The sequence below is a fragment of the Panthera pardus genome, unplaced genomic scaffold, assembly GCF_024362965.1.
Source record: "Panthera pardus isolate Hobbes unplaced genomic scaffold, ASM2436296v1 HiC_scaffold_17, whole genome shotgun sequence".
Taxonomy (NCBI): Eukaryota; Metazoa; Chordata; class Mammalia; order Carnivora; family Felidae; genus Panthera; species Panthera pardus.
The window spans coordinates 106,174,408-106,202,028 of NW_026526732.1; the positions used below are offsets into that span (position 1 = coordinate 106,174,408).

At 53.7% G+C, this 27,621-nt stretch overlaps 2 protein-coding genes across 3 annotated transcripts; one reads left to right on the forward strand and one right to left on the reverse strand.

Annotated features, from left to right (window-relative positions):
- Positions 1-7,597: 7,597 nt before the first annotated feature.
- Positions 7,598-14,894, reverse strand: TRIM15 (tripartite motif containing 15). Of its 2 annotated transcripts, XM_053904824.1 has the most exons (8): positions 14,371-14,887; positions 13,106-13,201; positions 11,914-12,141; positions 11,141-11,163; positions 9,993-10,105; positions 9,599-9,631; positions 8,323-8,524; positions 7,598-7,760 (listed from the first exon to the last, which is right to left on the reverse strand). In XM_053904824.1, the coding sequence occupies exons 1-8, from the start codon at positions 14,614-14,616 to the stop codon at positions 7,718-7,720; spliced, it is 984 nt and encodes a 327-aa protein (XP_053760799.1). In that variant the 5' UTR covers positions 14,617-14,887; the 3' UTR covers positions 7,598-7,717. The 2 variants fall into 2 exon arrangements, with proteins under 2 accessions (XP_053760799.1, XP_019294863.2); XM_019439318.2 differs by lacking the exons at positions 7,598-7,760; positions 8,323-8,524; positions 9,599-9,631; positions 9,993-10,105; positions 11,141-11,163 and adding exons at positions 13,701-13,894; positions 14,124-14,181 and having other exon boundaries at positions 11,361-12,141; positions 14,371-14,894.
- A 2,106-nt stretch (positions 14,895-17,000) lies between these two features.
- On the forward strand, positions 17,001-24,105 carry LOC109260831 (tripartite motif-containing protein 10). The gene is made up of 7 exons (XM_053904825.1): positions 17,001-17,743; positions 18,749-18,844; positions 19,374-19,604; positions 20,123-20,145; positions 20,414-20,529; positions 22,167-22,199; positions 22,536-24,105. Exons 1-7 carry the CDS (start codon positions 17,315-17,317, stop codon positions 23,051-23,053), a joined length of 1,446 nt encoding a protein of 481 aa, XP_053760800.1. The 5' UTR covers positions 17,001-17,314; the 3' UTR covers positions 23,054-24,105.
- Positions 24,106-27,621: the final 3,516 nt, after the last annotated feature.

A 27,621-nucleotide genomic window follows, 5' to 3' on the forward strand; every position in this document is an offset into this window, starting at 1 on the left:
CTCATCGGCTGTCATGATCAGAAGTTCTTAACGGTAATGCTGGGGAATTGATAGATCTGTACGTTTGTGGTGAGTGCTTTATTCACTTATTTACTTACTGGTCTTACGAGATCTTCCCTTACCCCCAGGTCCTGGGGATATTCTCCTGTCTTACCTTGTAAACGTTTTACAGCATTTCCCTCACACTTTGATGTGTAACTTACCTGAAAACAGTCGTGTGCACTCTTTGTTTTGAATGCCTCCAAGTAGTCCCTGTTACCGCTGGTCTATAGAATTAATGCTTCTTTATGTTTGCTCATGTTTACCGGTTCTGAGCTGCCAGACAACATTGGCGGCAGCAGCAGCAGCATCGCCGAGTCTTACCCTGAGCCAGGCAGTGTGCCCAGCACCATCACGTGTGGTGAGATAGTAAGACACATATATATAGGTCTCTGCCCCCAGTTCCTGGCGCAGAGCTCCTAAAACCCTCGCAGTTTCCTAAGTGCAAAGAGCATTAGGAGCACCTCTTGTTCTGATGAGGGGACTCTGGGTGGGCTTCTGGGTGGGGGCTGGTCACCAGAAAGGCCAAACCATGATTAGAAGCTTGGAATCCTCGACCCATCCCGCACTCTCCAGAAAGGGAAGAAGGACTGGAAATGGAGTTAATAATTCATCCTACCCGCATGAGGGAGTCTCCATAAAACCCAGTAGTACAGGGTTGAGGAAGCTTCCAGGCTGGTGAATACACCCACACCTGGAGGGTGCTGCACCCCAAGTCCATGGGGACAGAAGCTCCCATGCTCAGGACCCCATGCATTCCCTGTGTCTGTTCATCTGGCTGTTCATATGAACCCTTTATCATGTCCCTAAATAAACTAGCAAACAAATCAGTGTTTATCCGAGTTCTGTGAGCCACTCTAGCAAATTAATGGGACCCAAGGAGTGGTCAGTCAGAAGCACAGGTGATAATCTCAGCATCTGAAGTGGGGGTGGAGGGACAGTCTTGCGGGACTGAGCCCTCCCCTAACCTGTGGGATCTGATGCTGTCTCCAGGTGGAGAGGATCAGAATTGAGTTAAATTATACGACACCCAGCTGGTGTCGCACAGAATTGTTTGATGCAGGGAGAAGTCTCCACACACCTGGTGGCCAGAAGTGAGTTGTTACATGTGAGTAGGACGGAGACTCAAGGTAGGGAAAAGCTGCATGCTTCTCTCCATAGAAGGAAAAATCTGCATTTCTCATTGCACATGTATCGTCTCATTCCCTCCTTATTACAACCCTAACGTAGGCATTTGTTCCTAGTTTTCAGACATGGAGAGTAGAAGTTTAGGGAGATTAAGTAAACCTCCCTAAGCTCACACCAGTAAAACGTGAGTCAGGATTTGAACCAGGGTCTCCCTGTTTCTAGAGCCCATGGTTTCCACTGAGCACAAAGGTATGAGGTCATTGCTTCGCCAGGGGACCTGGGTGAAAGTGCATGAACTTGGTCCCCAGTCCTAGGAGAAGCAAGGTGGCACTTTAGGGGGTAGAGGCCCACTCCTCAGGCCCTAAAGTGCACAGCTCCATGATAGGCATTAAGACTCACAGATGGGAGGGATCCTCTAGTTGTTAGGCCCTGGGCAGATGGGAGGATCCATCCCTGAGGTTGAATCATCAAGCCTGGAGCAGGGCCCTCACATCCCCAGGCAGGCACCCTGGTTTGTGTGCATACTCACCGTCACTTCTGCATGCTTCTCGGGGGCACCCAGCCACTCTCAGGAATCTATACAAAGAGACTTCTGTGAGCAGATGACACTGGTGGCAATGGCTTTATTGTCATGAGGATAATTAGCTCTGTGTCCTCCTTCTGAAGGGGGCGGGAAGGAGAGAATATACAAAGATAATACTCACTGGCAAAGGCCACATAGTCCAAACCAAAGGTAATGTACACAGCAGTTCTCACTATAATGGTTTTGCTCTTCTGTAGGTTTGAGTACGTTTTTAACTCCCTGTTATGACTCTCAGTCAGTGAAGCCGCACCGCTCTTTGAATTCAGGACATAACCAGACCCAGAGACACAGGAAAGTTGGGCATGGCCACCCCTGGCCCCATTCTCTCCTTCCTCCGTGGGGCTGTGAGCTCTGCTACCCAGTTCTCTCCGTCTGGAGTGTTGCCTGGACTAACTTAGGCCAGATTTTTTATTTTGACCACGGACTTTTCAGTTACATGTGAGAAAAAGAATGGATAAGTGGAGATCTCCCTGCTCCTAAATAGGTCCTTTTTGGTGCACATTTAAAGGTTCACACCAGTCTGACCCTGACTCTGAAGACCACTCACTGAGCCTCCTGGCAGGGTCTCATCCTAGAAGAATTTGTCCCAAGTCCAAACACCGGCATTAAATGCTTACTAAATGCCAAACATGGTACCAAGCCCATTACATGTTGTGATAATGCGATTCAGTCATACAACCAAGATAGAGTTCTCATATATATTTGGTCTTTGTCCACAGTTCCTGGCTCACAGCTCCCCAAACCTTGCAATTTCCTGAGCCATCTTTTGTTACAATGGTGGCTCTCTTATGCTCAGTTTCTGAAATCTCTTCAGAGTCGTAAAGGAGAAATGGGTGTCCTGTGGTTGATAACAGGCCCCTTTCCTCCACAAGTGGGCTTCTGTTAATGAGGGACTTTTGGGAAGCATGTAAAGACAAGAGCTGTTTGCCAGAGGGAAGAACCATGAATCAGGAAGCAACCTCATTTCTGGGGAGCGGAGGGGAGGGGCTGGAAGCTGACTCCAGTCCCTGATGGCCGGTGATCTAATCAGTTATGCTCCCACGTGCTACCATACTGGTCTCCAAGCTTCACAAAGACAGAAGTCCCTTTGTTTGAGACCTGACTTATACAGCTCTTCATCTGGCTGTTGATTCAGATCTTTTAATATCCTTTGCAATAAATCAATAATCTAGTGAGTGAACAGGTTTCCTGAGTTCTATGAGCCACTCTAGAAAATTAATTGAGCCCAAGGAGAGGGTCATAGGAACTTCTTTTTTTTTCTAATGTTTATTTTTGAGAGAGAGAGAGAGAGAGAAACAGAGAGCCTTCGGGGGAAGGGCAGTGAAAGGGAGACACAGAATCTGAAGCAGGCTCCAGGCTCCAAGCTGTCAGCACAGAGCCCGACGCAGGGCTCGAACTCACATACTGCGAGACCATGACCTGAGCTGAAGTCGGAAGCCTAACCAACTGAGCCACCAGGTACCCTGGGAACTTCTGATTTACGGCCAGTGAGTCAGAAGCATAGGTGTCAACCGGGGTTTGTGATTGGCGTCTGCAGTGGAGGACAGTCTATTAGCACTGACTTACCCTGTGCAATCTGGGTAGATAGTGTCAGAATTGGGCTGAATTGGGGGACACCCAGCTGGGGTCAAGATAATTGGAGCTGGTGTCAGGAAAACCCATGTACCTACTTTGGGATTGGGTTCCAGCATCATATTACATGTATCAATCCATGTAAACCACACAATAGTCCTATAGAATAGGGATTTTGATCTCTTCTTCACATGAGGAGACTAAGATTCAGAAAAATTAAGTAACTTGCTTCTGGCTGAGCTAGGATTTGAACTCCTAATAACCAAGCCAAAGGGCTATGAACCATACCAGGTCCTGCCGGCCACATGATCAGCCCTGAGGTCATTTTCAAGGGTCACCGGACACTCACAGGCTAGTGACTTGCAATCTGGCATAAAAGTCAGTACAGAGACGACCAGAGCCTCTCAGGAGTTCGGGATTTGAAGTTTCGGTCTGCCGGTGGCAGCTGTGATCTAAAGCCCTAGCTAGAGTAGAGTCCTCCTTATACCTGTGAATCAGAACTTGCACTCGAACAAGTCAACACTAAAGTGTTTAGTTTAAACACTAAAGTTTGCAAAGCAGGGCAGGGGAGGGGCGGGTAGATGGTGGCAGCTCAGCCCAGAGGGTCCTGCGCAGGTTAAAGAATGTGTATGTGATTGTGAAACACTTCAACAATGGGCTACACTGTTATCACATAGAGTTCACCTCTGACAGGCAATGATAGCCTAACATCAGAAGATCTGACGTGGGATGACCACATCCATGGACAGACAGAAAAATCACAACGCTTATCTCAAAACGTGAAAAGAGGTATTTGATAAAGCTTAAACCCCAGGTATTATTTGAAAAACTCTAAGAAAACCAGGAATAGAAAACCACTCTTTAACTTGATGAAGGCTCTCTACCAAGAAATCCACAGTCAGTATACTTAACGGAGAAAGCTTAGAGAGCTTATTCTCATGTTAAAAAGGGACCAAGGGTGGACTCTGTTAACACCACTCAGCAGCATGTTGCAGGTCCCCTGCCCACACAGCAGGGTGCAAAATGGCGGTAAGAGTTACACAGATTAGAAGGAAAGAGTCAAAATTTATTTTCAGGTGATAAAATAGTAACGATTTTCTATGTAAGTGACCCTATGAATTAACAAACTATTAGAATTCATAAGAATGTGGCAAAATTACTAAAATGATTATCAAAATCAATATTGTTCCTTCATATCAGCAATAACCAAGACAAATTATAATTTTTTAAAGGAAAGTTTTATAATAGCAATGTGAGCCTTGTAAATATCATAGCTTCCCCAAAAGGTACAAGTTTTAGGAAGAGCAAGTTTTGGTTTTCCTTATGAAGTATTTCAGATCTGCAGAAAAGTGTTCTAAGTAACCTAAGGAATAGTCACCACTCAACTCCATCAAACTCTTATCCCTTGATGAACATGATCTAGTTCCCCCCCCCACCCCCCAGAAAATAAAACATTACACATACAGCTGAGAGGCCCTGTGTGCACAGTCCTTTTCCAATCACAAACCTCCTGCCTTCCTGACCAGAAAGACCCACTGGCTGGGTTTGGTGTGTGCCCAGGTGTGCTTTTGAAGTGTATCCATACAGATTCGTGTAGCTATGATTCATTCATTTTCACTGTTGTATGGTACTGTATTATATGAATAGACCACAGCTGATTATCTGTTCTGTAATTTAAACTGTGCTGTATAAGAGACTCTTAAAAACTGAGAACAAACTGAGGGCTGATGGGGGGTGGGAGGGAGGGAAGGGTGGGTGATGGGTATTGAGGAGGGCACCTTTTGGAATGAGCACTGGGTGTTGTATGGAAACCAATTTGACAATAAATTTCATATATTTAAAAAAATAAAATAAATAAATAAATAAACTGTGCTGTGACAAACCATCATGAGGTGTTTCATTGCATATTTGTGTGAACGTTTCTCTCGAGGGAAAGTTTTCGGGTCAAAGGACAGGCATGTTACTAGATGTTGCCAAACTGTTCTCTGGAGAAAATCTCAAAATCCCATTAAAGACACAAAACAAGATCCAAACAGCTGAAGGGAGAGAACACGTTTATGGATAGGATGACAATGTGCATTTTCTCCAAATTAATTTCCCTCAATCCTCCAATTCAATAAAATTTCAATCAATGCCAATGTAAGTTCTGTTAAAAGAGCACCAGCATTTTTTTAAAGAATCTGACAAATTGATTCTAAGTTCATATGGAAGCATAAATGTCTACAGGTAACTGAGATATATCTGAAAAAGAAGCTAAAGGGGGTAGAGCCGTCCTATTAGACGTTAACTTGCACTACAAGGTTGTCGCAAAAAAAAACAGCATGAACTGGCCCAGGAGAAGACAAATAGATTGAGACAACAGAGTAGAAAACTCAGAAACAGCTCTTTCATTCATGGGAAGCTGGTGTAGCAGAAGTGGCCCTACTGGTCAGTAGGACTAAGATGGATTATTTAAGTAAATGGAGTTGGAAGAACTGGCTTACTCTATGGAGAAAGGCGGCGTCCTCCTAACTCCAGATAAACTAAAGATTTCATGTGCACAGTAAGTTATAAAACTAGTGGAAATATATATAAACACACACATGATCTTGTGGTGGTGAAAAAGATCTCAAAAACATAAATCACAAAGTGAAAATTTATTAAATTTATCATGAAAGTTCAGGATTTCTATCTAATTAGTAACACCACCAGCAAAGTTAATAAATGAGTGGTATTTTCAAGCCTAAGATGAGCAAGAGATTAACATCTAGAATATGTAAGAGATTCTTGGAAGTCAATGAAAGGAAGAGGGGAACCTGAAAGATAGGGAAACAGCATAGAAAAGTCCAGAAGAAACGCACACTTTACAGGAAGAAAAACACAAACATTTTAAAAATACGTTATCAGTTTACAGTCATCAGATTTGCAGAAATGAGCAAGTTTGATGGCACCCATTTGTGTGGGGGGGGCTGGGAAGCAGGAACTTCTGTGCCCCTCCAGCAGAAGTATAAGTGGGTACAGCAATCTTGGGGAGCAATCTGGTGGTACTTAAGGAAATTAAGTGTGCAAACGCCAGCCATCCCCTCCTGGGGTATATCTTAGGTTCACAAGGGAAAAGCATGAGGCTGTTCATCATCAATGTTGCTCATTGTCACAGGCAGACGGAGGTAACCCAGACATTCTTTGCCAAAAGAAAGCAAAGTAAACGTGGTTGACGTGTTCTACAGAATACTATTCAGCGATTAGAAGCCATAAACTAGATGTATATACAGCAACATGACTAGATCTTAAAACCGTGGTACTAGGTTTAAAGAAGGAAGAAACAATCCTGTATTACTTGTGTGTGCAAGGACCCCTCTGTATACGATGGTATGTGAGAACATTCGAGAGCCACTGCCCACGGGGTGAAGAGAATGGGAATGGGACTTGGAGACAGGGGAGAAAGTATAAATAAAACAAGAAGACCCTGCACGGTTTTGCACCCGGAACCATGGAGTATGACTGAGTCAGCTGTCTGCACTGGGGTCCAAGGAAAAGGAAAGAACGGAGATGCGTGGGGAAAACGGCATGAGGAAAGCCAGCAAGCCTGCGGAGCACGACCAGGGCACAGAGGCAGTGCTCTGGCCTGGGTGTCTGTCACATCCTGCCTGCTGTAATTACTGTTCTTGGGCTTTGGAAAGACTCCACCTGGGCCGCCCTGGTCCTCAGGGGCACGTCCCAGTGTGTGACAGCTCCTCACGTAAACCAGCAGCCACACACACTTGTTTTGTGGAGTCTCTGCCTCCTGCCCGGTAGTGAACAGTGCTCAGCCTCTCACATTCCAGATTCCCGGAGCCCAGCAAGGCTTCCAGAAGCATCGAGCCCAAGGTCAACTAGGCTGAGGCTCCTGTGCAGACGATAAAGGCCGGTTTTACATCACGAACATTGCAACACAAATATTTTCAGATTTTCCAGTGGGGCCACCGAGTGGATTCTTTCCCTCGAGGCAGCTCCAGTCCTCAGACTCAACTTTCCCCTGAAGCCTCTGAATCCTACTTTCTTCCTTATGCAGGGCAATTTAATTTTGGCCCAGGGCCTCCCTAGATGCATACCCACAGCCTAAATCACTGGACACTCACCGTGAGAGTAGCAGCACTAGACGTGGAAATACAGTGTAAGCAGCTCATTTGTGTTCTCAACTTCATACGCGGCCAAAACGCCTGGCCTGCCCAGAACACGAGTTGAGTGCAGGGGAAGTGAGACAAAGCCTCATCATCCAACAGGAACGGGGATGATAATACACATTTGAGAGGTTAGTTGGACCTGAAAGCAAATGTCACTTTATTGAACAGTGGGGTCTGGTAAATCAGGAAACTCGGAGTTACAAGGAGGGACAGGCTTGTGTCGCGGTCACAGATTCCGTTGCCTTTCAAGTTTTCAGCGTCTGGCTGGTTCGTCGTACACTGTATCAGGACGCCCTCTACGAGAAAGAAACGACCCGAATGTCAGAACCGAAGGCAGTCTGGGTCCACCCTGCGCCCCGCAAAGACGGGAGCATGTCTGCGCGCATGTCAACGGAACAAATTAATGCAGGCCCAAGGGCGTTGTTTTTCCCCACGACGGTTATTTTGAAGCTTTGGCAGTTTCTATTGTACTGGTGTTTGGTTTCGTTTTTCAAACTCGCGCTGACTCCCCGAGCCGTGCGTGTGTCCGGGAGCAGCCCCTGGGCTCCCGAAAGCTCGGCCGCTCTCCGCCCCAGCGCCCCTCGGACTCCCCCCTCGGCCCTTCATTCGGGCAGGAGCCTGTTTCCCAGACAGCTCCGACCGACCGAAGGAGGTGGCGAAGGCGGGGTCGCGCTCCGCGGCGGGCGGGACGGGGCAGGGCACTTGCGCGCTGGGTGCAGCAGGTGCGAAGCCCTGGAGGCCTGGTGCCGGTGAGCGCGCGGCCGAGCTCAGGCGCTCCCACCCCCACCGCCACCCCCACCCCCACCGCCACCCCCCGCCTTGCTGCCCGCCCACGCGCCCGCCACGCCCACCGCCTACCGGCGGGCTCTGGGCTGCACTTGCACGTGCCCGCGGGGGCGCCCGGAGGTGGCGCCGGGGCAGCCGAGCGCCAAGGGGACACCCTCGGAGCTCCAGGGGCAGTGAGGCAGGTCCTGCTGGTCCCGGGTGAACCTCGTCGGCTTCCTGTCCTCGGAGAGGGCCGTGCTCCAGCTGGCGGCCGGAGGGTCCCGGGTCCCGGCCCCTGGGGGGAGGAGAGCAGGGCGTGGAGGGGAGCCCTGGGGCGCATGCGCCGCTCGGGGCGGGGCAAAAAGCGCTCCAGTAGGTGCCACCCGCCAGCGCCTTTCTGTCCTGAACCTCGGCTTCCCCTTCTGTTCTGTAAGGACCGAGGCGGGAGCAATGCTACCCAACACGCAAGTGCTGCTCAGCTGTGAGATTTTGGTTTTCAAAGTGCAGCCCCTGAACGGCCTCGCCAGGGGGCTTGTAAAAGTGCAGAATCCTGGGGGTGCCTGGGTGGCTCATTCGGTTAGGCGTCTGACTCTTGGTTTTAGCCCAGGTCATGATCTCACAGGGCCCTGGGATCAAGCCCCACATCAGGCTCTGCACTGACATTGTGGAGCCTGCTTGGGATCTCTCTCTCCCTCTCCCTCTCTCTTTTCTCCTCCCCTGCTTTCTCTCAAAATAAATAAATAAACTTTTTTTTTTTTTGATGCAGAATCTTGGGCCCCATCCCTACTGAACCAGAATCTGCATTTTAACAAGATCCCCCGGGTGGTTTTTCTTGCACATTAAGTGTGAAAAGCAGAATGTGGTGATATTTGTGTAAATAGTTTCTTCTTTAAGCACCCATCTCAAAGTAAATGCTAGGTTTTAAATTATACAGTATCTGTTCAAGTCAGCAGAGTCTGGCACAGTGCCGGGCATTACACACACACACACACACACACACACACACACACACACACAACCAAGAACTTCATAAATATTTGGGGGGAAATAATGCCTACACAAGCAACAAATATTGAGCCCTCACTATGTGCCAGGTGCTACACTAAGGCTTTTGCATCTACTGCCTCATTTACCTGGTGGCTACCTATGGGGCTAGAACCAGTGTGTTTTCCATTGTCTCTTTCCATTTCCAGTGAAGAGACTGGAACAAAGAGGCTTAATGGCTTGCCGGATGCCTCATACCCAGCGAGAGCTGGAGCAGAGAGCCCAGTAACCAGGCTCCAGACTTGGTGTATTTAATTGCTCTGTTTGCTGCCTTGGGTTGAGTGGGTGGATGAGAGAAAGGCTCCCGAAACCCCCAGCTGTTTACCTGAGTCTGTTTCCAGATGATGCACCAGGCTTTCTGAGCGAAGCAGAAATAGAAAGGTATGTGACTTGCCATCTCTTACAGGTACTCCCCAGGGCAGACCTGGGGACCCCGTGGGGAAGGAGGAGAAGGCATCTGCTCCATGCCTCCTGCTGTGCTCTAATGGCACAGGAGCAGCCCCCACCTGCCAGTGCATGTCCCTGGGGAGAGAAGATCTCTGAGGAACGGTCCCTCTGAGCAGAGCCAGGGTCACTAAGGGAAGGCTTGGGCGGAAGACAACTGGAGCCAGGCTTGGAAGGCAGGGGAAGGTGGAGAGGGATGGGGGGGTGGGCAGAAGGGCAAGCGGTGGAGGGGGGAGGGAACAGCATGGGGAAATCTGTTACCCCTTCCCCTTTACCTGAGAAGGTCCTCAGCATCTCTGGGAGGGGCAGGATTTTCCTGTGAACGTCTCGGATCTTCTTGACAAGGGCAGGAGAAATGGTCTCTGGACTCACAAAAGTCTTCTCACACCTACAACCAGTTCCTCCAGAATTAGAGGAAGGTCCTTTAGGAGAATGTTTGGGGCTTGTGGGGGCTGCAAGAGGTCGTTACCCTGTTTGCCTCTAGAGGACAGTACAGGGTCACTAGGAAAAGGAGAAGGCGCTTAAACTCCTCTGTGACTTGTGTGCTGCTCATTACTAGGGGAAGGGGATGGGGGAGAACAGCGGGATGGAAGAAAATGTGTCCTTGCGGGTCACCCGCTGCATGACCTTGACAGCACCCCTACCCCCTCCCCCAACCCCTCAACCCCCCAAACCCCTTCCCCCACTTCCTGGTCTCAGCTTCCTCCGCAGACCAGAAGGCCTGCAAAGCCCATCTAGATCGGAATCTCTAACACAACTTGAAAAGTATGTTTGGAGATGCTTCTTGGCCCATGGGCCCCCAGGGTAGACCCCCCGGGGTTCAGCCCCCTGTGGATGCATGACCCATGGCTGTGACAGCTGCTCCCTAGCAGAGCACCGGGAAGGCGCAGGCACTTGGAGCAGAGGAAGGGACAGGAGCTAATATTCACAATTCCAGCAGCTGCCCCTTGAAAGTAGTGTTTGTAAATTCTGAAGGAAATGGGGCAGTTGAGGGGGGAAATGATTGAAGGCAGGCTGCCGGTCTTTCCACGTTCCGTGCTGACTGTATTTGATAGAAGATATTCCCCTCAGAATTACGTTTTACGTGGTGTTTACTACTGCCTCGAGTACTAATAATTTCGGGAATTAAATGGATGTTCCTGGATCAGCCTAAAAACCTGATTATTGTTTGTTTCTTCACTTTTAAGGGGAAAATGTGTCCCTGATACCAAACAATCAGTTTTAAAAATGAACTCTTAGGACACAAACCTTTGAGTGGAGGCTGCCTGTGTGTGTGTCTGCCAAAGCAGTTTTGTGTTTCCGCGCAGCCCGCTGGAGGGCGAGGTCAGAGTGACCCCCAATGTCCATGCCCAGCGGACACAGGTGACGGATACAAAGTATACACCCCATGTGTGAAGGAAGCAGGACTGGGAGGAGGCCCTACCTGCTCTGGCTGACGCCCACATCCTACAAAAGAAAAAGAACATGCACTCAGTGTCCTCAGGTCCTTCCCGCCGGAGAGCCTGCACATCCGTTCTTCTTAACGCATTGGCTCAAAGTTCTCCTCTTGAAGAAAGTTCTGTGTGTCTAATTACCTGCCCATCAGACTATTCTTTTGCACCATGCCTCCCTACTAATGTGGGACTCTGGCCAGATCATTCAAGCTCACTTCTTTGTCTTAGCCTCATCTTGGGAGCGTGTTCTGCCTCCAGTGATTGAGAGATGGTGGAGAACAGGGTCCAGGCCTTGAGTTACCAGCCGAACCTGATGTGACACAGGGTAACGTGAGGACCATCGAAACAGATGCCACCATGGAGTTCTCTCTGTGAACCAGGACCATGTGAGGCATTTGGCACGGATTGTTTATCGTCTTTGCAGGAGCTCTAGGAAGGAGGTGCTACTGTTATCCCCATGTTTAGGCGGGCGCAAGGCTCGCTGAGGCCACACGGCTGGAAGAGCCTGCCCTCAAACCCAAGAACGGCTGATTCCAGAGTCTTTGACACGACCGCAGTGCGGGGTCAAGTCATCCAGCCTTCCGGAGTCTGCCCCTCTGTAGCGTCTCTGGGCTGAAGAAACCCGACAGCTACCGGTCCCTCCTAGCAGAAGACCTCTGCTCCCCTCTCCTGCCCCTCTGCAGCATCTCCCAACCTCAGCTGCTGTCCCTGCATGAGCAATCCCTCTCCCATCCCACGAGGCAGGTTGTGGAGAGCCCCCCACATGTAGCAGGACACTTGCCAGCTGCTGGCAGTTCTCCAGCTCCTTGGCCTCGGCTCTGTGCCTGGCAACCTCCTCAGAGAACTTGGAGATGTAGTCTTCTCGCTCCTCGCAGACCTGCACCTCCAGCCCCCTCAGCCTGGCCAGCAGGAGGCCCCGCTGTTCCCTCAGCTCCTGCTGCAACTTCTCAAACACGGCTTCTACCTGCTGCTTCCTGATTTCGATGTGAGTCTGTGAGAGGCAAAAATACAGACGTGGCCAGGAGGAAGCTCAGAAGCTGGGTTCCAGGAGGGTCATCGGTATTCTTACTGTTAAGAGTGATAAGGACTAACTAAGTCTCTCGTATAATATGATGGGTCTCAGGGTAAACTTAACGTGATGAGGGCTCTGTTCTTGTCCTACCTGGAGATTCTACCTGTCATACATGTTATATCCTCTGAGCCACACTGAACTTTCACACTAACCTCACCCCACCTCCCCTAGGGCCCAGGGGAGATGGCAGTAGTCATTAATCGGAGAGCCACGCAAGCGAAGCAAGTGAGGTTACAGGCAACGCAGAGTGTGTGGCATTGGTCTTGGTCTCCGACATTGCCTCCTGTGGGGCACACTCTGAGGGGGGCACAAGGATGCTGGAGATCCCTTCCTGTCCCAAAACTTGTCTCTTGGTCAGGGTACCAGAAATTCTCATACTGCAGCTTTCGTCTTGGATAAATAACCATGTAGCTGGGAGCAGGGAGCCCCACCATTCACCTACCATGCCCAGGGACACCCTCATGGTCTAGGGTCAGCCTCACGGCCAGACTAGAGAGCAGACCCTTGTATACACTTCCTGGCCCCAAGCTTCCCATCTGAAGGCGATGCTTTCAGGCACTGAGACTGGGATGGGAAGGGTTGCTGAGGGCCAAGGTTCTACAGCCATGTCAGCGTGAACGTGGGCTTTGCTGTGTGGCCTTGGGAGCATCACTTTCCTGGACCTCAGCTTTCTGCTCTGTAAAGTGGCTGATAAGTGGATCTTGGGCTAGAAGTCGTCAGAACCATTTCCAGCTGTGATGCTCTGGGACTCCAAAACCTTGACCCCAAATGCCCTTGTGCACACATAGGGAAGTGAATGAGAACAGTTTGCCTCTTCTCACCTGCCAGGCCCCCAGTCTGCTAAGAAAACCCCCAGAAGACAAGATGCCCAGACGCTCTTTACCAGAAGCATTTGGAACTTCTGGTCTTCCCGACTCTTTATGTCCTCAATCTCTTCTCCCTCCACCCTCAGGGCTTCCAACTGAGTCCTGACACCGTCCTGTGGGGAGAAGAATGGGCAGAAAGGGGTGGCTTAACTCACAGATACAAGTTGTCTGCTGGGTCCCAGGCACACGGCTGACCACTGAGGGGTTCAGCAGTGGAAAGGGCTGACCTGAACAGACCAGCACCTGAGATGAGTCAGTCACGACGAAACTGGCAGCCGAGGTGGGAACACAAAGGGCACAGGGGGGGATCTCAGAGACAGAAAGCACGTACAGTGGGTCTAGAGAGGTGGAGTGTACTGTGTGTCCCTGGACTGCACACGTGGAAATTGCTGAAATGGTTTAAAAAGGAGTTGGGGGAGAGAGAGCAGTGTCGGAGGAAGTAGCTACGTGAGAAGGAGCCGGAAGCAGGAAGGAGCAGGTGCCCAGCCGCCAGTCCAGCTGGATGCTCAGGTCCTGGGAGGGGCGGCTGGGAGATGAGGGGCACGAGGGAGCCACAGGAGGGTTTTGAGCAGGGGAGCAATGTGGTCTGCTGTGCGTTTGCGGAAGATGTACCTCGTGGAGGGTTGGAGGGTGATCGGAGACAGAGAGAGTGGAGGCAGGGAGCACGTCCGAGGCCGTCCAATGTCTGGGTGAAGCACTGACGCCCTGGATTTGGTGGCGGTTGTGGGGATGAGGCCGAGTTAAAGACCCAAGAGGTGCCTCTGAGAAATCGCTTGCAGACCTGGTGACTGGATGGTGGGAGGGATCTGGAGGCAGACAGAGGGGGCAGCCTCCCTGAGACTGGATGGGCCAGGTCATGCCCACTCTCACAGGGAGGAGCCCTGCCTGCCAGTCGCCCTTGCTGGCCCCTCCCGCCTCATCCCTCTGAGTCCAGCAGCCAGGGCTTTGCGAAGTCTCCAGTTTGGGTCCCGGGAGGCCTGGCTCAGCCTGCACACAGTGGGTGGATTGTCCCAAGGGCAGCCAACTCATGCTTACGGTTCTTGGCATCCATCACCGAGGGGCCTCTGAGGCTGGAGTTGAAGTTCCTGCAAGACTGTGAACAGCCACACATCCAAGTGACCCATGGCCCTCTCCATCTGGAAGTGTCCCCCGTGTCCCTACGCTGGAGTCCCCTGATGTGCCAGCCAGGGCCTTAACCTGGACCCCTATCCCGTTCCCTCCACTACGTGTGACCAGACACTGTCCCACCCCCAAAGGCCCGAGGTAAAGCCGTGCTTCTTACCTGGTTGGGCTGGCAGGCCCCGTCCAGGAAGCCCACGGCGTGGGTGTGGTGGGAGGGGCCCTCTCGACAGCGCATGCACAGGAGCTGAGCATCATGTCCGCAGAAGAAACATACCTTCTCCCCGTGTTCCTCACAATGCATCTCCTCCAGAGTGCCCAGCGGCACGGGGACTGTGACAGGGTCTGTGTGCCCCTCCTCCTTGCACCATGGACACAGCAGGACCTTGCAGGAGGGCTGGGCCCCCATCCCAGAGGGCAGATGAGGCACGGCCAGCAGGAGTTGTGTCCACAGGCCCTTTGTGGGGCCTCTTGCAGGCCGGACTGGTGGCCTCCTCGTGGGAAGGGGCTGAGGGCATCACGGTGCCTTCCCCAGCCTGTCCACTGAGGCCTCTACCTCAGGCCACACGAATGTCCTTCCCCAAAATGAGTCACGTTTGCGTGAGTCACTGAGGGAAGACCACGGGAGGCTGAGACAGGGAAGCCACGTGTGCTTCCCCGGAACCACCCATCAGCTGAGTGGGTTCAAACTCCAGCATGGCTCGAATCACCCAGCATTTCCCAGCCTGGTCAGCCTGCTCTCTGTTCCTGGGCTGGGGAGCCGAGCACGGTTTCCTGGAACCACTCCCTGGACCACGGAGGGTGGAGAGACCTGGGAAGAGACTCCACTTCCTGTCCAGCAGAGCAGGTGGGAGCCATAAACCTCCGGCTCTGAGGTGTGTCCGGGGCGGCAAAGTCCATCCTGGGGCACGAGGTGCTCTCGGGGGCCCCTCCTCTGCCCAGGCTGGCCTCCTTGGCTTGTGCGCCCTGCCAGCCCCAGAGCCAGTGTCCCCAACAGGATGACGCTGGGTCACGTTGTGCTTCAATTTTACTTTCTAACTTCAGGTGAGAGAAGGCGAGAAACTGCAATATGAATGATTTGTATTGATAAAATTTACAAAACCCAGCCCCAAAGGTAGCAGACATTTGTGTTGGCTTAGTATTTTCATATTATTGTGTCCAATCTAATACCAACCCTTTGGGACAGGGATGATTACTCTCTTTTTACGAAGAAGACATGTGAAGTCACGAAGCTGGGAAGCTATGGGGCTGGGATCAGTCCTAGCCTCCAGTTTGGGCCTCCTTTCCTAGCCTCCTCTCCCAGCCTCCTCTCCCAGCCTCCCCTCCCAGCCTCCTCTCCCGGCCTCCAGTGCCAGCCTCCTCTCCCAGCCTCCTCCCCTGGCCTCCAGTCCCAGCCTCCTCTCCTGGCCTCCTCTCCCAGCCTCCTCTCCCGGCCTCCTCTCCTGGCCTCCTCTCCCAGCCTCCTCTCCCAGCCTCCAGTCCCAGCCTCCTCTCCCAGCCCCCTCTCCTGGCCTCCAGTCCTAGCCTCCTCTCCCAGCCTCCTCTCCCAGCCTCCTTTCCCGGCCTCCTCTCCTGGCCCCCAGTCCCAGCCTCCTCTTCCAGCCTCCTCTCCCGGCCCCCAGTCCCAGCCTCCTCTCCCAGCCTCCTCTCCCATCCTCCTCTCCCGGCCTCTAGTCCCAGCCTCCTCTCCTGGCCTCCTCTCCCAGACTCCTTTCCCGGCCTCCTCTCCTGGCCTCCAGTCGCAGCCTCCTCTCCCAGCCTCCTCTCCCAGCCTCCTCTCCCAGCCTCCTCTCCCAGCCTCCTCTCCCGGCCTCCTCTCCTGGCCTCCAGTGCCAGCCTCCTCTCCCAGCCTCCTTTCCTGGCCTCCTCTCCCAGCCTCCTCTCCTGGCCTCCAGACAGGTGCTCCTCCTGAGCCCCAGGCCCAGGTGACAGTCAAACAACCATGGTTCTTCATCCGATCCCCTGCATCCTTGGATAAAACCAAAGAAAACTCCCATTGTCACACGGACTGTTCACCCCTTCCCCCTCCGGAGGGTGCAGCCCTCAGTCCCCTGCGATGGCCGGGCCTGGAAGTGTGGCCAGTACCAGCTGAGATGTGCCACAGTGTAAAATACACCCCGATTTCAAAGACTTAGCACCAGTTAGAAAGAGCACAAAATCTCTCATTTCTTATCTTTAGACCAATCACATGTTGAAATGATAGTATTTGGGGTTAACAAAACATTAAAATTAATTTCACTTTTTAGAATATGGCTACTAAGGAAGTTTGCTTGCATCTGTGGCTCACGCTGTATTTCTATGCGGGACACACAGCTCTGAGTGCATATTATGGCCGTCCACCTTCCTCCTGCTGCCTTGGGCAAGAATAACCCAGCTTTGCCCAAGCTCCACGCTGACAGCATGGGTGTCATAGGGCTGGGGGGTAGGAGTGTGGGGTGTGCAGTCACCATAAATGAGTGCTGGCTGCTGCTCTTTTTCTCTGTCTCCCCCACGGGGGGTTTGGTGCAGCCTCCTTGGAAGCCTGTGGCAGGCCGCTGGGGGCATCACTGGGGAAGCCGTCTGGGCTGTGTTCCCCTGAGCACCGCCTTATCTGGGTCCCGACACCCCCTGCCTGCCCACTGCTTGCCCTGGGCCCGCTGATACCTGTAATCTCCCTGGGCACAGCTGGCCACGTTGCAGGGGCTGGGCTGGCATCTCTGCTCTCTGACTCAGTCTCCCTCCCACCCCCAAAGGAGGGACCTATCTGTCAAGTGTGGGCAGCCGAGATAGCAGCACTGACGTGCGTGTGGATGAACAGGAGGGAATGCTGAGCCCCAGGCTGCGGACACCAGCCCAGAGAGTAACTGGGGTCACCTCTGGAGCTGCGGGCTCTTCGTCCCCCCTCTCCTCTGCTGCTTGTCCGTCTGTCTCGGACCGTCGCATCTGTGGCTTTGGGACAGGGACAGAAGACCCCGGGCGTGTAGGCGGATGCCTTGCCTCTGGGCACGTGTGTGTGCAGGTGACCATGAGGGTGCCCGTGCGTGTGTGAGATGTGCCCGTGTGTCCTGACCGCTTCCCCAGCCAAGCAGAGAGGGCGACCTTGAGGAGCGAGTGGGCACAGCAGCACCATGGCCTCGGCCGCCTCTGTGAGCAGTCTGGTGGATGAGGTCAGCTGCCCCATCTGCCAAGGCACCCTCAGGGAGCCGGTCACCATCGACTGCGGCCACAACTTCTGCCGCAGCTGCCTGACCCGCTACTGTGAGGTCCCGGGCCCGGAGCCAGAGGAGTCCCTCGCCTGCCCGCTCTGCAAGCAGCCCTTCCGCCCGGCGGGCTTGCGGCCCAACTGGCAGCTGGCCAGCGTGGTGGACAACATCGAGCGCCTCAGGCTGGCGCCCACGCCGGGCCTGGACGAGGAGGACGTGTGCAAGGAGCACGGGGAGAAAATCTACTTCTTCTGCGAGGATGATGAGACACAGCTGTGCGTGCTGTGCCGCGAGGCCTGGGCGCACCGGGCCCACACCGTGCGCTTCCTGGAGGACGCAGCCGGGCCCTACCGGGTAGGAGTCTGTCTCCCCCACTCTGTCAGCATGCAGGCAGCTCCGGGTGCAGGGTCGGTGTTTGTGCGTCCGCACGTTCTGAGTCGTTCACTCACGGCCGACATGTGGCTCGGTGAACGTGCACTGAGCGACGGAGTGGCCATGACGTGAGAGTGTGTGTCTGCACACAGGGCCTCAGGACACAGGGTTTGTATGTGAGGGAATGAGGCCCAAACAGTACGGAACAGGTAGGAGTGTTTGCGTGTTCACCAGTGCACGTGGGAAGGGGGGGGCGGCTGACTGAGTGTGTAAGTGTACTGTGGGAGTGGTCATGTCTGTGAGTAAATGAATGTTTGCACGCAGGTTGGGTAAACGTATGTGGGGTGCAGCTTTATCTTTCATTAAATCTGAGCACCTCTGAGTCACTCACACACTGTGTTTCAGCAAACGTGGGTGTCTGCACGCATTGGACGGTGAGGGTCCCAACTGTACTTCCGAACGTACACCTACGTGTGTGTACCTCTACCTAACTCTGTTCTAGAGCAAGCAATGTTTAAAACAATTACGGACTATTTTCACATCAGCCGAGTTTCCTCTCCCTTCCGGAATCATACGCAGGAAATTGATTGTATTCACAAGAAAAAGTTGTTTGAATTCGTTTCCTCAAGATCAGGGAGAAAGTGGGAATACTTTCAAAGAAGGACTTGTCAAGCTCAAGACAGTCCCACAGACAGCTTACCAAAGACGAAAAAAGTCGGGGTGCTTATCCTGAAGACAGGAAGGCTCGGGGGGGGGGGGGGCGGAAACCAAGGCACAGAGGGTGCTGGCACACGTGAAGAGGACAGCTTCGATCACAATTCTTGGAAAGCGAAGCAAGAAGAAAAAGACCCCTCAGGCCACCAACCCCTGGTGGTTGGATGACTTCCCTCAGGCTGCTTCATTACTGGAGGCAGGGGGTTGGATGGGATGACCTCTCTTTACAAGTCGATGTTTCCGTCGTAAATGGTTCATGCTCTTTCTCTCCAGGAGCAGATACAGAAGTGTCTTGAGTGTCTAAGAAAAGAGAGAGAAGAGATTCAAAGAATCCAGGCAAGAGAAAACCAGAGGACCCAAGTCCTGCTGGTAGGTCCGTGTCCCTTCCCAGACCCCTCTCCTCCGTCCGGACCCAGGTGGCCTGGCACGGAGGGCTTCCAAGTCACTCTACGTGTGAACCCTGACTCCGTCGTGCAAATCTCTGTCCCGAATTTATCTTCCTGTGAGATTAAAGTCGTCATGACCTCATGGAATTGCCATAGAACCGAATGAGACTGTGTGTATAATGAGCTCAGTGCCGTGCATGGAGTGCGTGTTGTGAAGGGCAGGGGATTGGGCGTCCCCATCACCTCCTCATCACCTCCCCTCAGCCACGTGTGCGCGTAGAAGCCCCGGCGGACGGGGCCACAGCCATGCTGGGGGATCAGTGCAGCCGCGGGAGGGACGCCGTACTGTCTAGGGACCTGAGGGTTGGGGCTCTGATTTTCCACCAAACCCTGGAGGGCATGAACCTGGGCCAGAGGGAGAAGGCAGTGAACCAAGGAAGGAAAAGAAAGCTGAGGAAGGGAAAGAAGGAAGAGAAATGACCCCCCCCCGGCCTCTCCTCCTGCCCCTTCAGTCGCAGGTGGCCACCAAGAGGCAGAAAGTGATTTTCGAGTTTGCGTATCTGAGCCAGTTCCTGGAGGAACAGCAAAGCGTCCTCCTGGCCCAGCTGGAGGCGCTGGATGCGGACATCTTGAGGCAACGGGAGGAGTTCGACGTGCTGGTCAGTGAGGAGATGTGCCGCTTTGGCAGCCTGATCTCAGAACTGGAGGAGAAGAATGAGAGGCCAGCGCGAGGGCTCCTGACGGTAAGGCCTGGTCCCACGTGCTCGCCCCTGAACCCCTGCACCTGCACCCCCTCCCTCACAGGCCTTTGACTGTTCATCCCACTGCCCATCGGCAGGGAGAGCTCTGTTCGTGCCGACCTCTCGGGTGGTTTGTGAGGGTCCAACAGGAAAGTGCGGCTGGACGTGGCACTAAGCATCGAGTGCTTTGCAGGTACCAGGAGCTCTTTCCAGGGCATCCTGTGCCATGTCACCCCCACCGGTCCGGAAGTTCTTCCCGGTGCATTTCACTTCCGCACACAGGAGGGAAGACACGCGGCTCCCTGCTGGGGGTGCTGAGAAAGCACCTCCAGCCGGCAGCCAGGTCGCTTAACTGCATGGATCCATAAGATACAGGGCTTGGTGTCTGGGATCCTGATGCCTTGTAAACCCTAAAGCTCTGTGACTCTGGGATCGGGGGCCCTTTGCCTACCGGGGAACACAGTATTTGTCTTTTCTGGGTATAAGGAAGTGGGGACTGATCTCTCCCCTCTTTCTCGCAGGACATCAGAAGTACTCTGCTCAGGTGAGTCGTGGGCTGCCCTCCCCACTCCCGCTTGCGCACAAGCACGCTTCACCCCATGTCTACACACGGCACCCTCACGTCAGGGGCGAAAGCCCTCAAATACATGTCCACACGCAGCTGCCGAGAGTAGGTAGTGGGGTCCATCCCAGAGGAAGAAGCTCTGCCCATGGGAACTGCACCTTCACGCCTGGTCGTCAGGCAGCTGGCTGAGTCTGGGGACATTGCCATGGGGGACGATTCCCAAATCCCGACCTTCGTGTGCCCCTAGATGTGAGACCAGGAAGTGCCGGAGACCAGAGGCTGTGTCCCCCGAGCTGGGCCAGAGGATTCGGGACTTCCCGCAGCAGGCCGTCCCACTGCAGAGGGAGGTGAAGCTGTTTCTGGGTAAGAGGACCCGTGAAGCCTGGGCTGGGAATGCCCTCCGTGTGCCCTGCCCCATGCTCGAGTGATGTCTGGCAAGGCTTATACCCCTCTCCTGTCTTATCCGCACATCTTTATAAAATATGCTCGTCAGCGGCACCTGGGCGGCTCAGTCGGTTAAGCGTCCGACTTCGGCTCAGGTCATGATCTCACGGTCCGTGAGTTTGAGCCCCGCATGGGGCTCTGTGCTGACAGCTCAGAGCCTGGAGCCTGCTTCAGAGTCTGTGTCTCCCCCTCTCTGCCCCTCTCCTGCTCATGCTCTGTCTCTCTCGGTCTCTTGATAATAAATAAACGTTAAAAAATTAAAAATAAAATATGCTTGTCAGGATAACGTGACAATGAGAGGAGATAATGAAGATGAAGATTTCTGAAAAGATTTAACTGATTTGAAAAATAATTAAATAAATCTGATCTATTGGCATTAACCACTATAAAAAATAATGGTTAACAAAACCTGTCATTCTCAATACTTTAAAAAAGAGGCATTTGTAATGCATGATAAGTTTTTTTTTAATTTTTCTTAATGTTTATTTTTGAGAGAGAGGAAGACAGAACACTAGTGGGGGAGGGGCAGAGGGAAAGGGAGACACAGAATCCAAAGCAGCCTCCAGGCTCCCAGCTACCAGCACAGAGCCTGACGTGGGGCTTGAAGTCACCAGCTGCAAGGTCATGACCTGAGCCGAAGTCGGACACTTAACTGACTGAGCCACACAGGTGCCCTGCATAAGTTTTTCTTATATAAAGCTTATGTATTTATTTTGAGAGAGAGACAGGGAGAGAGAAAGCGGGGGAGGGGCAGAGAGGGGGGGAGAGAGAATCCCAAGCGGGCTCCAAGATGTCAGCTCTGAGCCCGACGTGGGTCTCGATCTCACAAACCATGAGCGTCAGAGGCTCAGCTGACTGAGCCATGCAGGCTCCTCTGCATAAGGTTTTGGTGCTGAACGCTGTTCGTTAATAACCAGGAGCACTATTTCTCTCTGCCCTGCGTGGCTGACCTGTCTCCCTCCCCTTCCTCCCACACGGCCGGGCACACGGGTGGGAGACCCCAGAAAGGTTGTGGTGACGAGAAAAGGTGTGAATGCTCAGAAGCGGGTCAGGCCTGTGGCTCTCAGCCCACACCCACAGGACCTCAGGAACGCTGCCCCTGGTCTCTGAATGGCCCGCCCGGAAGAGGCCTGCACTCAGTCCATCCTACAAGTCCGCCCAGAGGGCTGGCAATGAAGAGCATTTTACCCTAATCAAAGGCTGGCCGTTGCCTATTCCAGAAATCATTTACAAGGAAAACAAGAAATAAATTAACCCCTTATCTGCTCTTGGAGTAGACGTTTCCGGAGCACCTCACACGTCCTGAGCTCAGTGAGGTCCACCCAGGGCAAGGGCGGTGACCCACGACCTCACCCTGGGATCCTGCTAGGAGCCCATGTCCTCGGCCGTCCGAGTCGCAGTCAGGCTTTGGCAAGCGCTGCAGGGATCTGAGGCCAGGTTTTGAACCACTAAACCTTTGTCCCTTCTCTCTCTGGGGCTCAGTTTCCTCTTTGTGAAATGTTCTGTGGTTTTGTGAGACTAAGGGAATCTCATCCTGTTTCGTGTCCTCTCTACAGAGAAACTCTGCTTCGAGTTGGACTATGAGCCAGGTGAGCAGCGGGTGTCAGAACGGGAGGGCATGGGGAATCTGAAATCGAAACGGAAAATTTTGCAGGGCTCTACGCTGGGCACGGCCAGAGTCCCCTGCCCACACGTGGGGGGGGGGGGAGAAAGGTTATATGGGACTGGGACAAGGTGTATCAGGGAAGGCTTCCCGGATGACGGGACTCTGATCTGGTTCTACAATTAACAAGTGACCCGGTGACACACACACTGCTGTGCCTGATGTGCACAGTGACTCCAGCAGGTGGGAGGGAGGGCTCTCAGGTCTTCTCTGGAGGTGCTGAGTGAGCGGCCATCTCTGTCCCTCCGGGCTTTCCCCGCAGCGTGCCTCTCTCTGGACCCCCAGACCTCGCACCCGAAGCTCCTGCTGTCTGAGGACCACCAGCGGGCTCAGTTCTCCTACAAATGGCAGAGCTCGCCGGACAACCCGGAGCGTTTCGACCGGGCCACCTGCGTCCTGGCCCGCGGTGGCTTCACGGGGGGGCGGCACACGTGGCTGGTAAAGCTGGACCTGGCCCACGGGGGCAGCTGCACGGTGGGTGTGGCCCGTGAGGATGTGCGGCGGAAGGGGGAGTTGAGGCAGCGGCCCGAGGAGGGCGTGTGGGCCGTGAGGCTGGCCTGGGGCTTCGTCTCTGCTCTGGGCTCCTTCCCCACGCGGCTGGCCCTGGAGGAGCAGCCCCGGCAGGTGCGGGTGTCCCTGGACTACGAGGTGGGCTGGGTGACCTTCGCCAACGCTGTCAGCCAGCAGCCCATCTACACCTTCACTGCCTCCTTCACCCAGAAGGTCCTCCCCTTCTTCGGGCTCTGGGGCCGAGGCTCCAGCTTCTCCCTGAGTTCCTGAGAGGGCACGGCCGCCCTCCTCCAAGTCCAGGCTCACCAGGGGGAACAGAAATGTGTCGGCTGAGGACTTTGCAAGGACCAGGGGAGTGCCCTGCAGTCTGCTGACCCACCTCTCTCTGGGACCCCCAGCAGAGGCCAGTGCATGCGGGGGGCGGACCCTGGCGAGTCCCAGGTCTGGAGCTCTACCCCAGCCTGAGACCAACCGGCTGTGTGATCGCAGGCAGGGCACAGGCCTATGTCACGTCTTCTCCCAAAAACATCGGGTTCGTTCCCTCGCACCCTCCAGAATCATTTAGTGTGTGCTGACCGTGAACCAGGCAGGATGGCAACCCCTGGCGGTCTGAAAAGGAAAAGGAAAAACTTCAGTATCTGAAGAAACTCACACACCAGACAGAGGACAAGGGAGTGATAGAGGCTGGGGATGGGCCGCCCTGGCGGTTGGGGAGCTCAGAGGATGGGGCCTGGCCCCCCGGGAGGGCTTTCTGGAAAGGACGGCTCTGAGAGATGAGTGTGTTCAGAGGGGGAAGGAGGGATGGCTGACTGGTGGCCCGGGCCATATTGGGCCGCGGTCCTTGTGAGACCCTGACGCCACTGAGGCCTCCCTCCGCCGGGGGGGCTCTTTCGCCTGAGACCAAGGTGTGGGCCTTGCTGGGAGGCGAGGCCATAACCCACGGACCCTACATTCCCCTACAGAGAATCTTACTCCACTCTGCTGATCGCCACCTGGGGCCTGGAAAGGGTGGGCAGGGGTGAGGCTTAGCTGTGGAGTCAAGATGCAGGGGTGCAGAATAGCAGGTGGGGGGGCGGGGTGCTGGGTAAACTGCACCAGAGTTCACGCAGCTCCAGGCATCAGGGGGAGAGGAGGGAGCCAGCTCAGGGAAGGGCACGTGCAGGACGCCAGGAGAGACCAGGCCGCGTGGGGCCGCGTGGTACGGGGGATGCCGTCCGGTGCGGACCTGGGACGGGCACGAGCACTAGAGTGTGGAGAAGGACTTCAGTCGCCCCGGGTGGAATGTTAACTCCTGTGTGCAATAAAAGCATTGCCTTCATGCATTTTGGTCACTGTCTTCCTTTCTGCCTGGACATAGCCCTCACCACAACCTCTTAGTGTTAGCTGTGTTTGCTCTGCTTCCACACCAACTAAATGTTGGGCCACCTCCTCACTGGCGCCCAGGTCGGCAGGTGGAAGAGGCGAGGGCACCGGGAGCTGGAACTGCGGGGGGACTGATGGCTCCCTCCGGGCGCATTCATAGTGTTTCATATAAAGTGTTGTATATTCAAAACAACGGACACATAACAAGTCTCTGTATGATGATAATACACATCCAAAACCCCAACTCCCGGGGTTCCACCAGAAAGCGGATTGTGTTTTTCTGTTTACTTTTACTGGTGTTAGCGGGGTCCGCACCTGCGGGGGGCCTGACGTGCGTCACGCCCCCTAACCTTGGCCACTCCACAAGGCGCATCCCCTTCGTGTCCCGTCTTCAAGGGAAGGAAGCCGAGGCCTGGTGAGTTTGGGCTGTGTGTGCAGCAGAGGTGGTGCTCCCAGGGCCGTAATCCACGTCTGACTAACGGGTCTTAACCCCTACACGGCACCGCCTTGTTCTGAGACAGGTGCGGTGGGTCCCAGTGAGCGCGTCGGTGCGGCCACAGTTCGCATGACGACTGGGACTCAGGACGACAGGACGTATTTCTCATGCTGAGAAATACAACCACTCGTGCGTGAAAACGCTCACGCCGCCGATCCGCCCCTCACCCCTGCTGGTGACGCTTACCTGACCTGGAGGGTGGTGTCCGTGCAGGGGAAGAGGGTAGATCCTGAAACACGGTGACTCGGTGAAGCTCCGTGCTCTGCTAGTCACAGATCTGCTCTCGGGGTCCCCCCTTGAAGGGCTGATGCTCCGCATCACCTCCTCCAGGACCCCACAGGTCTGCACCTGAGTTTTCACAACTTACACTCCACTCCACGACCAAGAATGGAGGCTCTCTCAAGTTAGTTCAGAATACTAGGAAAACAGACATGCAGATAAGGAAAATGGGATTTTCCACCCCAGGCCTCATGGGAAGGTACGGCCGGGGCGCTGGGAGCACAAAACCAGGCCTCAGAGCAAGGACTAGAGATTTTAAACTGCTAATAATAATAATAATAGCAGACACACGCAGCCCTCCCTCTGGCCTGTCACCACATTGAGTATTTTATATGCTGACTCTCACCACAACCCTGCAGGGTCGGCTGACAACCGTCCCCGACGAGCAGGTGGCTAAGGGCAAGCAGGCACATCCCATGGCGCACACTAGGGCTCAGGTGATGTGGCTCCACGTCCACGCTCAGGGCCACCACCCAACACTGCATTTGTGTGTCTGGAACTGCTAGAACAGGACACGAGGCCCAGAGACAGGGCGACCCTGGGGCCACTCAGCAGGACGTGTCCCCACACTTGCTCCAACACGTGGCTGCGTGCTCTGCTTTCTTCCGCTACGGCTCCTCCGGTGCCTAGTGACATGTTCATCATGGTCCCACTTTGAATTTCCAGGAGAACCTGATGAGCAATGAATTATCATCCCTCACCCCACAGGCTGGCCTGGCCGTGCCTCTGCTGGTCGGGCCAGTAGAGGACAGAGAGCCGGGCAGTCACCTGCAGGGGGAGTGAGACCCTGAGGCCTCCAGCCTCTTCCCAGCCCTGGTGGGATATTTGTGGACAATTCTGTGTGACATTAGTCCTAACCATGATGCAGGTGTTCTCAGCGTCACCTGCAGGGCTGCTCTTGGCTAACGTCCTGTTCCCTGGTTCCAGGTCTCCTGTTCCTCTGACTCCTACAGCTTCCTGCCAAGTCACTGTCCCCTCTCTTTTCTGAACATCCACACCAGAGCCTTCTCAGGCCCCTGCCCCAGGTCCCCTACTCCCTGCCCCCACTCCATGCCATGCAAGAGTCAGAGAGGTTTACCTTAAATGCTTAGACACCACATGAGGGTCAGAGGGCATGATGTGACCCAAGTCTCACAGCCAGCAAGCCCCAGGACAGCACCCCTCCCAACACACACACCAGGCTGCTCCAGAGACACACAGGGGCCAGAACAGGGAGCCAGACCCCCCGCTACTGATGCTTGGAGGGGGCCCTTCCCCAGACTCCACGAACTTCACCGGACCTGCAGACAGTCTCTCCTCTTCCTGTGCCCTTAGCCAATGATGTTCCGCCATAACTTTTCCTAGCTTCAGGTTCCTATGGTGGAACCACTTCTAGAGAGATGTGCACACCTGTGTGTCAGCCCCAGAGAGACAGGTTGCTGGAGGGGGCAGGTATGGGGGCCCTGAGCCCGGGATGAGGAAGAATAAAATTCTGCCCAAAACCAGAGAGTCCTAGAGGCGCCAAGCTTGGGGTGAGAGGACCAGAGCTCACTGAAGGGAAGATGGTGGGGTGAGAGGACCAGAGCTCACTGAGTGGAGGACAGTGGGGTGAAGGGAGCAGAGCTCACTGAGGGGAGGACGGTGTGAAAAAGCAGTGGGTAATTTTTTAAAGTGTTTACTACACAAAGAGAACATAGTAACAGAACATTTTCCCCTTGACTCAGGGTGTTATTCTCCCAACACCTAAATGCCATGTGCTGATTCCCGAGACTCTTCACCCCAGGGAAGCCAGTCTTGCGGGACTGACTTAGCAGTTGTGCAGCCTCTGGTGCCAGGTACCCCCTGCCGCCCTGGTCCTGGCGATGGTACACCACGGCCTCTGTGGGACACAGACCCACAGCCTGAGGAGGCTCAGCCTCTGTCTGAATCTTAAATCAGCATCTCGTTGGGTCCCTGTGTCCCTGAAGCTTGGGACATACTCAATGGTTTCTGTTCCTAAAAAAGTTTGCTTCCAGGTTTTTGATAAACAAAAATGAAGAAATCTGGTGCTGATATCGACATAGGCCTTTAAGAATTAAAGGAGAAGGAGAAGGTGGGGGTGTCGCTGAGGGCTCTGGAAACATGCTTTTCGTAACCCTTTTTAGATCGGTTACCAAAGGCACAGAAGACCCACAAAACCGTGGTGGTAATGCTGTATGGTACTGGGACAAGATCACACAGAAAACAGAAGAAGGCAGAGCTTGCAGACAGACCTATGTTTACAAAGGAGGTTGAATTTAGGACATAAATCAGTGAGAGAAGTGACAGAATCCGGACAAGACCATGTTGTGAAAACTGGCTTCCAACAATAGAGAAACATCCAGCCAGTTCCTCCCTGGAGCCATATGTGAAGGTAGCGTCTAGACGGGTTAAAGACCCAAGTGTAAAAGTGAAACTCTTAACGTTTGTAGAAATTAATGTTAGAGAACAAACTGTGGCCTGAGGGTAGGGAAAGATGTCTGAAAAGGAACCCCAAAAGCACAAACTATGAGGGAGTCATTTGATTACATCAGCATTCAATACTGCGGTCCAGTGACAACAGCAGGGACAACGCTAACAGGGAAAGGCCAGGCTGAGAGATGATACCCACACGTCTGAAGCCAAAGAGACTCAGGTGTGGAATATAAAAAGGAAAGCCTACAAATCAGTAAGAAGGCAGGAACCCGACAGAAAAGTTTGCAAA

What these genes read in the sequence shown, in the direction of transcription:
- TRIM15 (XM_019439318.2), bottom strand. Translation starts at nt 14,616, where the DNA reads ATGGGGGCCCAGCCCTCCTGCAAGGTCCTGCTGTGTCCATGGTGCAAG. An exon ending in GGGCCTGCCAGCCCAACCAG is followed by an intron (nt 14,182 to 14,370) that starts GTAAGAAGCACG and finishes GGCTGTTCACAG; the next exon opens with TCTTGCAGGAACTTCAACTC. An exon ending in ACCCTCCAACCCTCCACGAG is followed by an intron (nt 13,202 to 13,700) that starts GTACATCTTCCG and finishes TTCTCCCCACAG; the next exon opens with GACGGTGTCAGGACTCAGTT.
- LOC109260831 (XM_053904825.1), top strand. Translation starts at nt 17,315, where the DNA reads ATGGCCTCGGCCGCCTCTGTGAGCAGTCTGGTGGATGAGGTCAGCTGC. An exon ending in ATCAGAAGTACTCTGCTCAG is followed by an intron (nt 20,146 to 20,413) that starts GTGAGTCGTGGG and finishes GTGTGCCCCTAG; the next exon opens with ATGTGAGACCAGGAAGTGCC. An exon ending in CGAGTTGGACTATGAGCCAG is followed by an intron (nt 22,200 to 22,535) that starts GTGAGCAGCGGG and finishes CTTTCCCCGCAG; the next exon opens with CGTGCCTCTCTCTGGACCCC.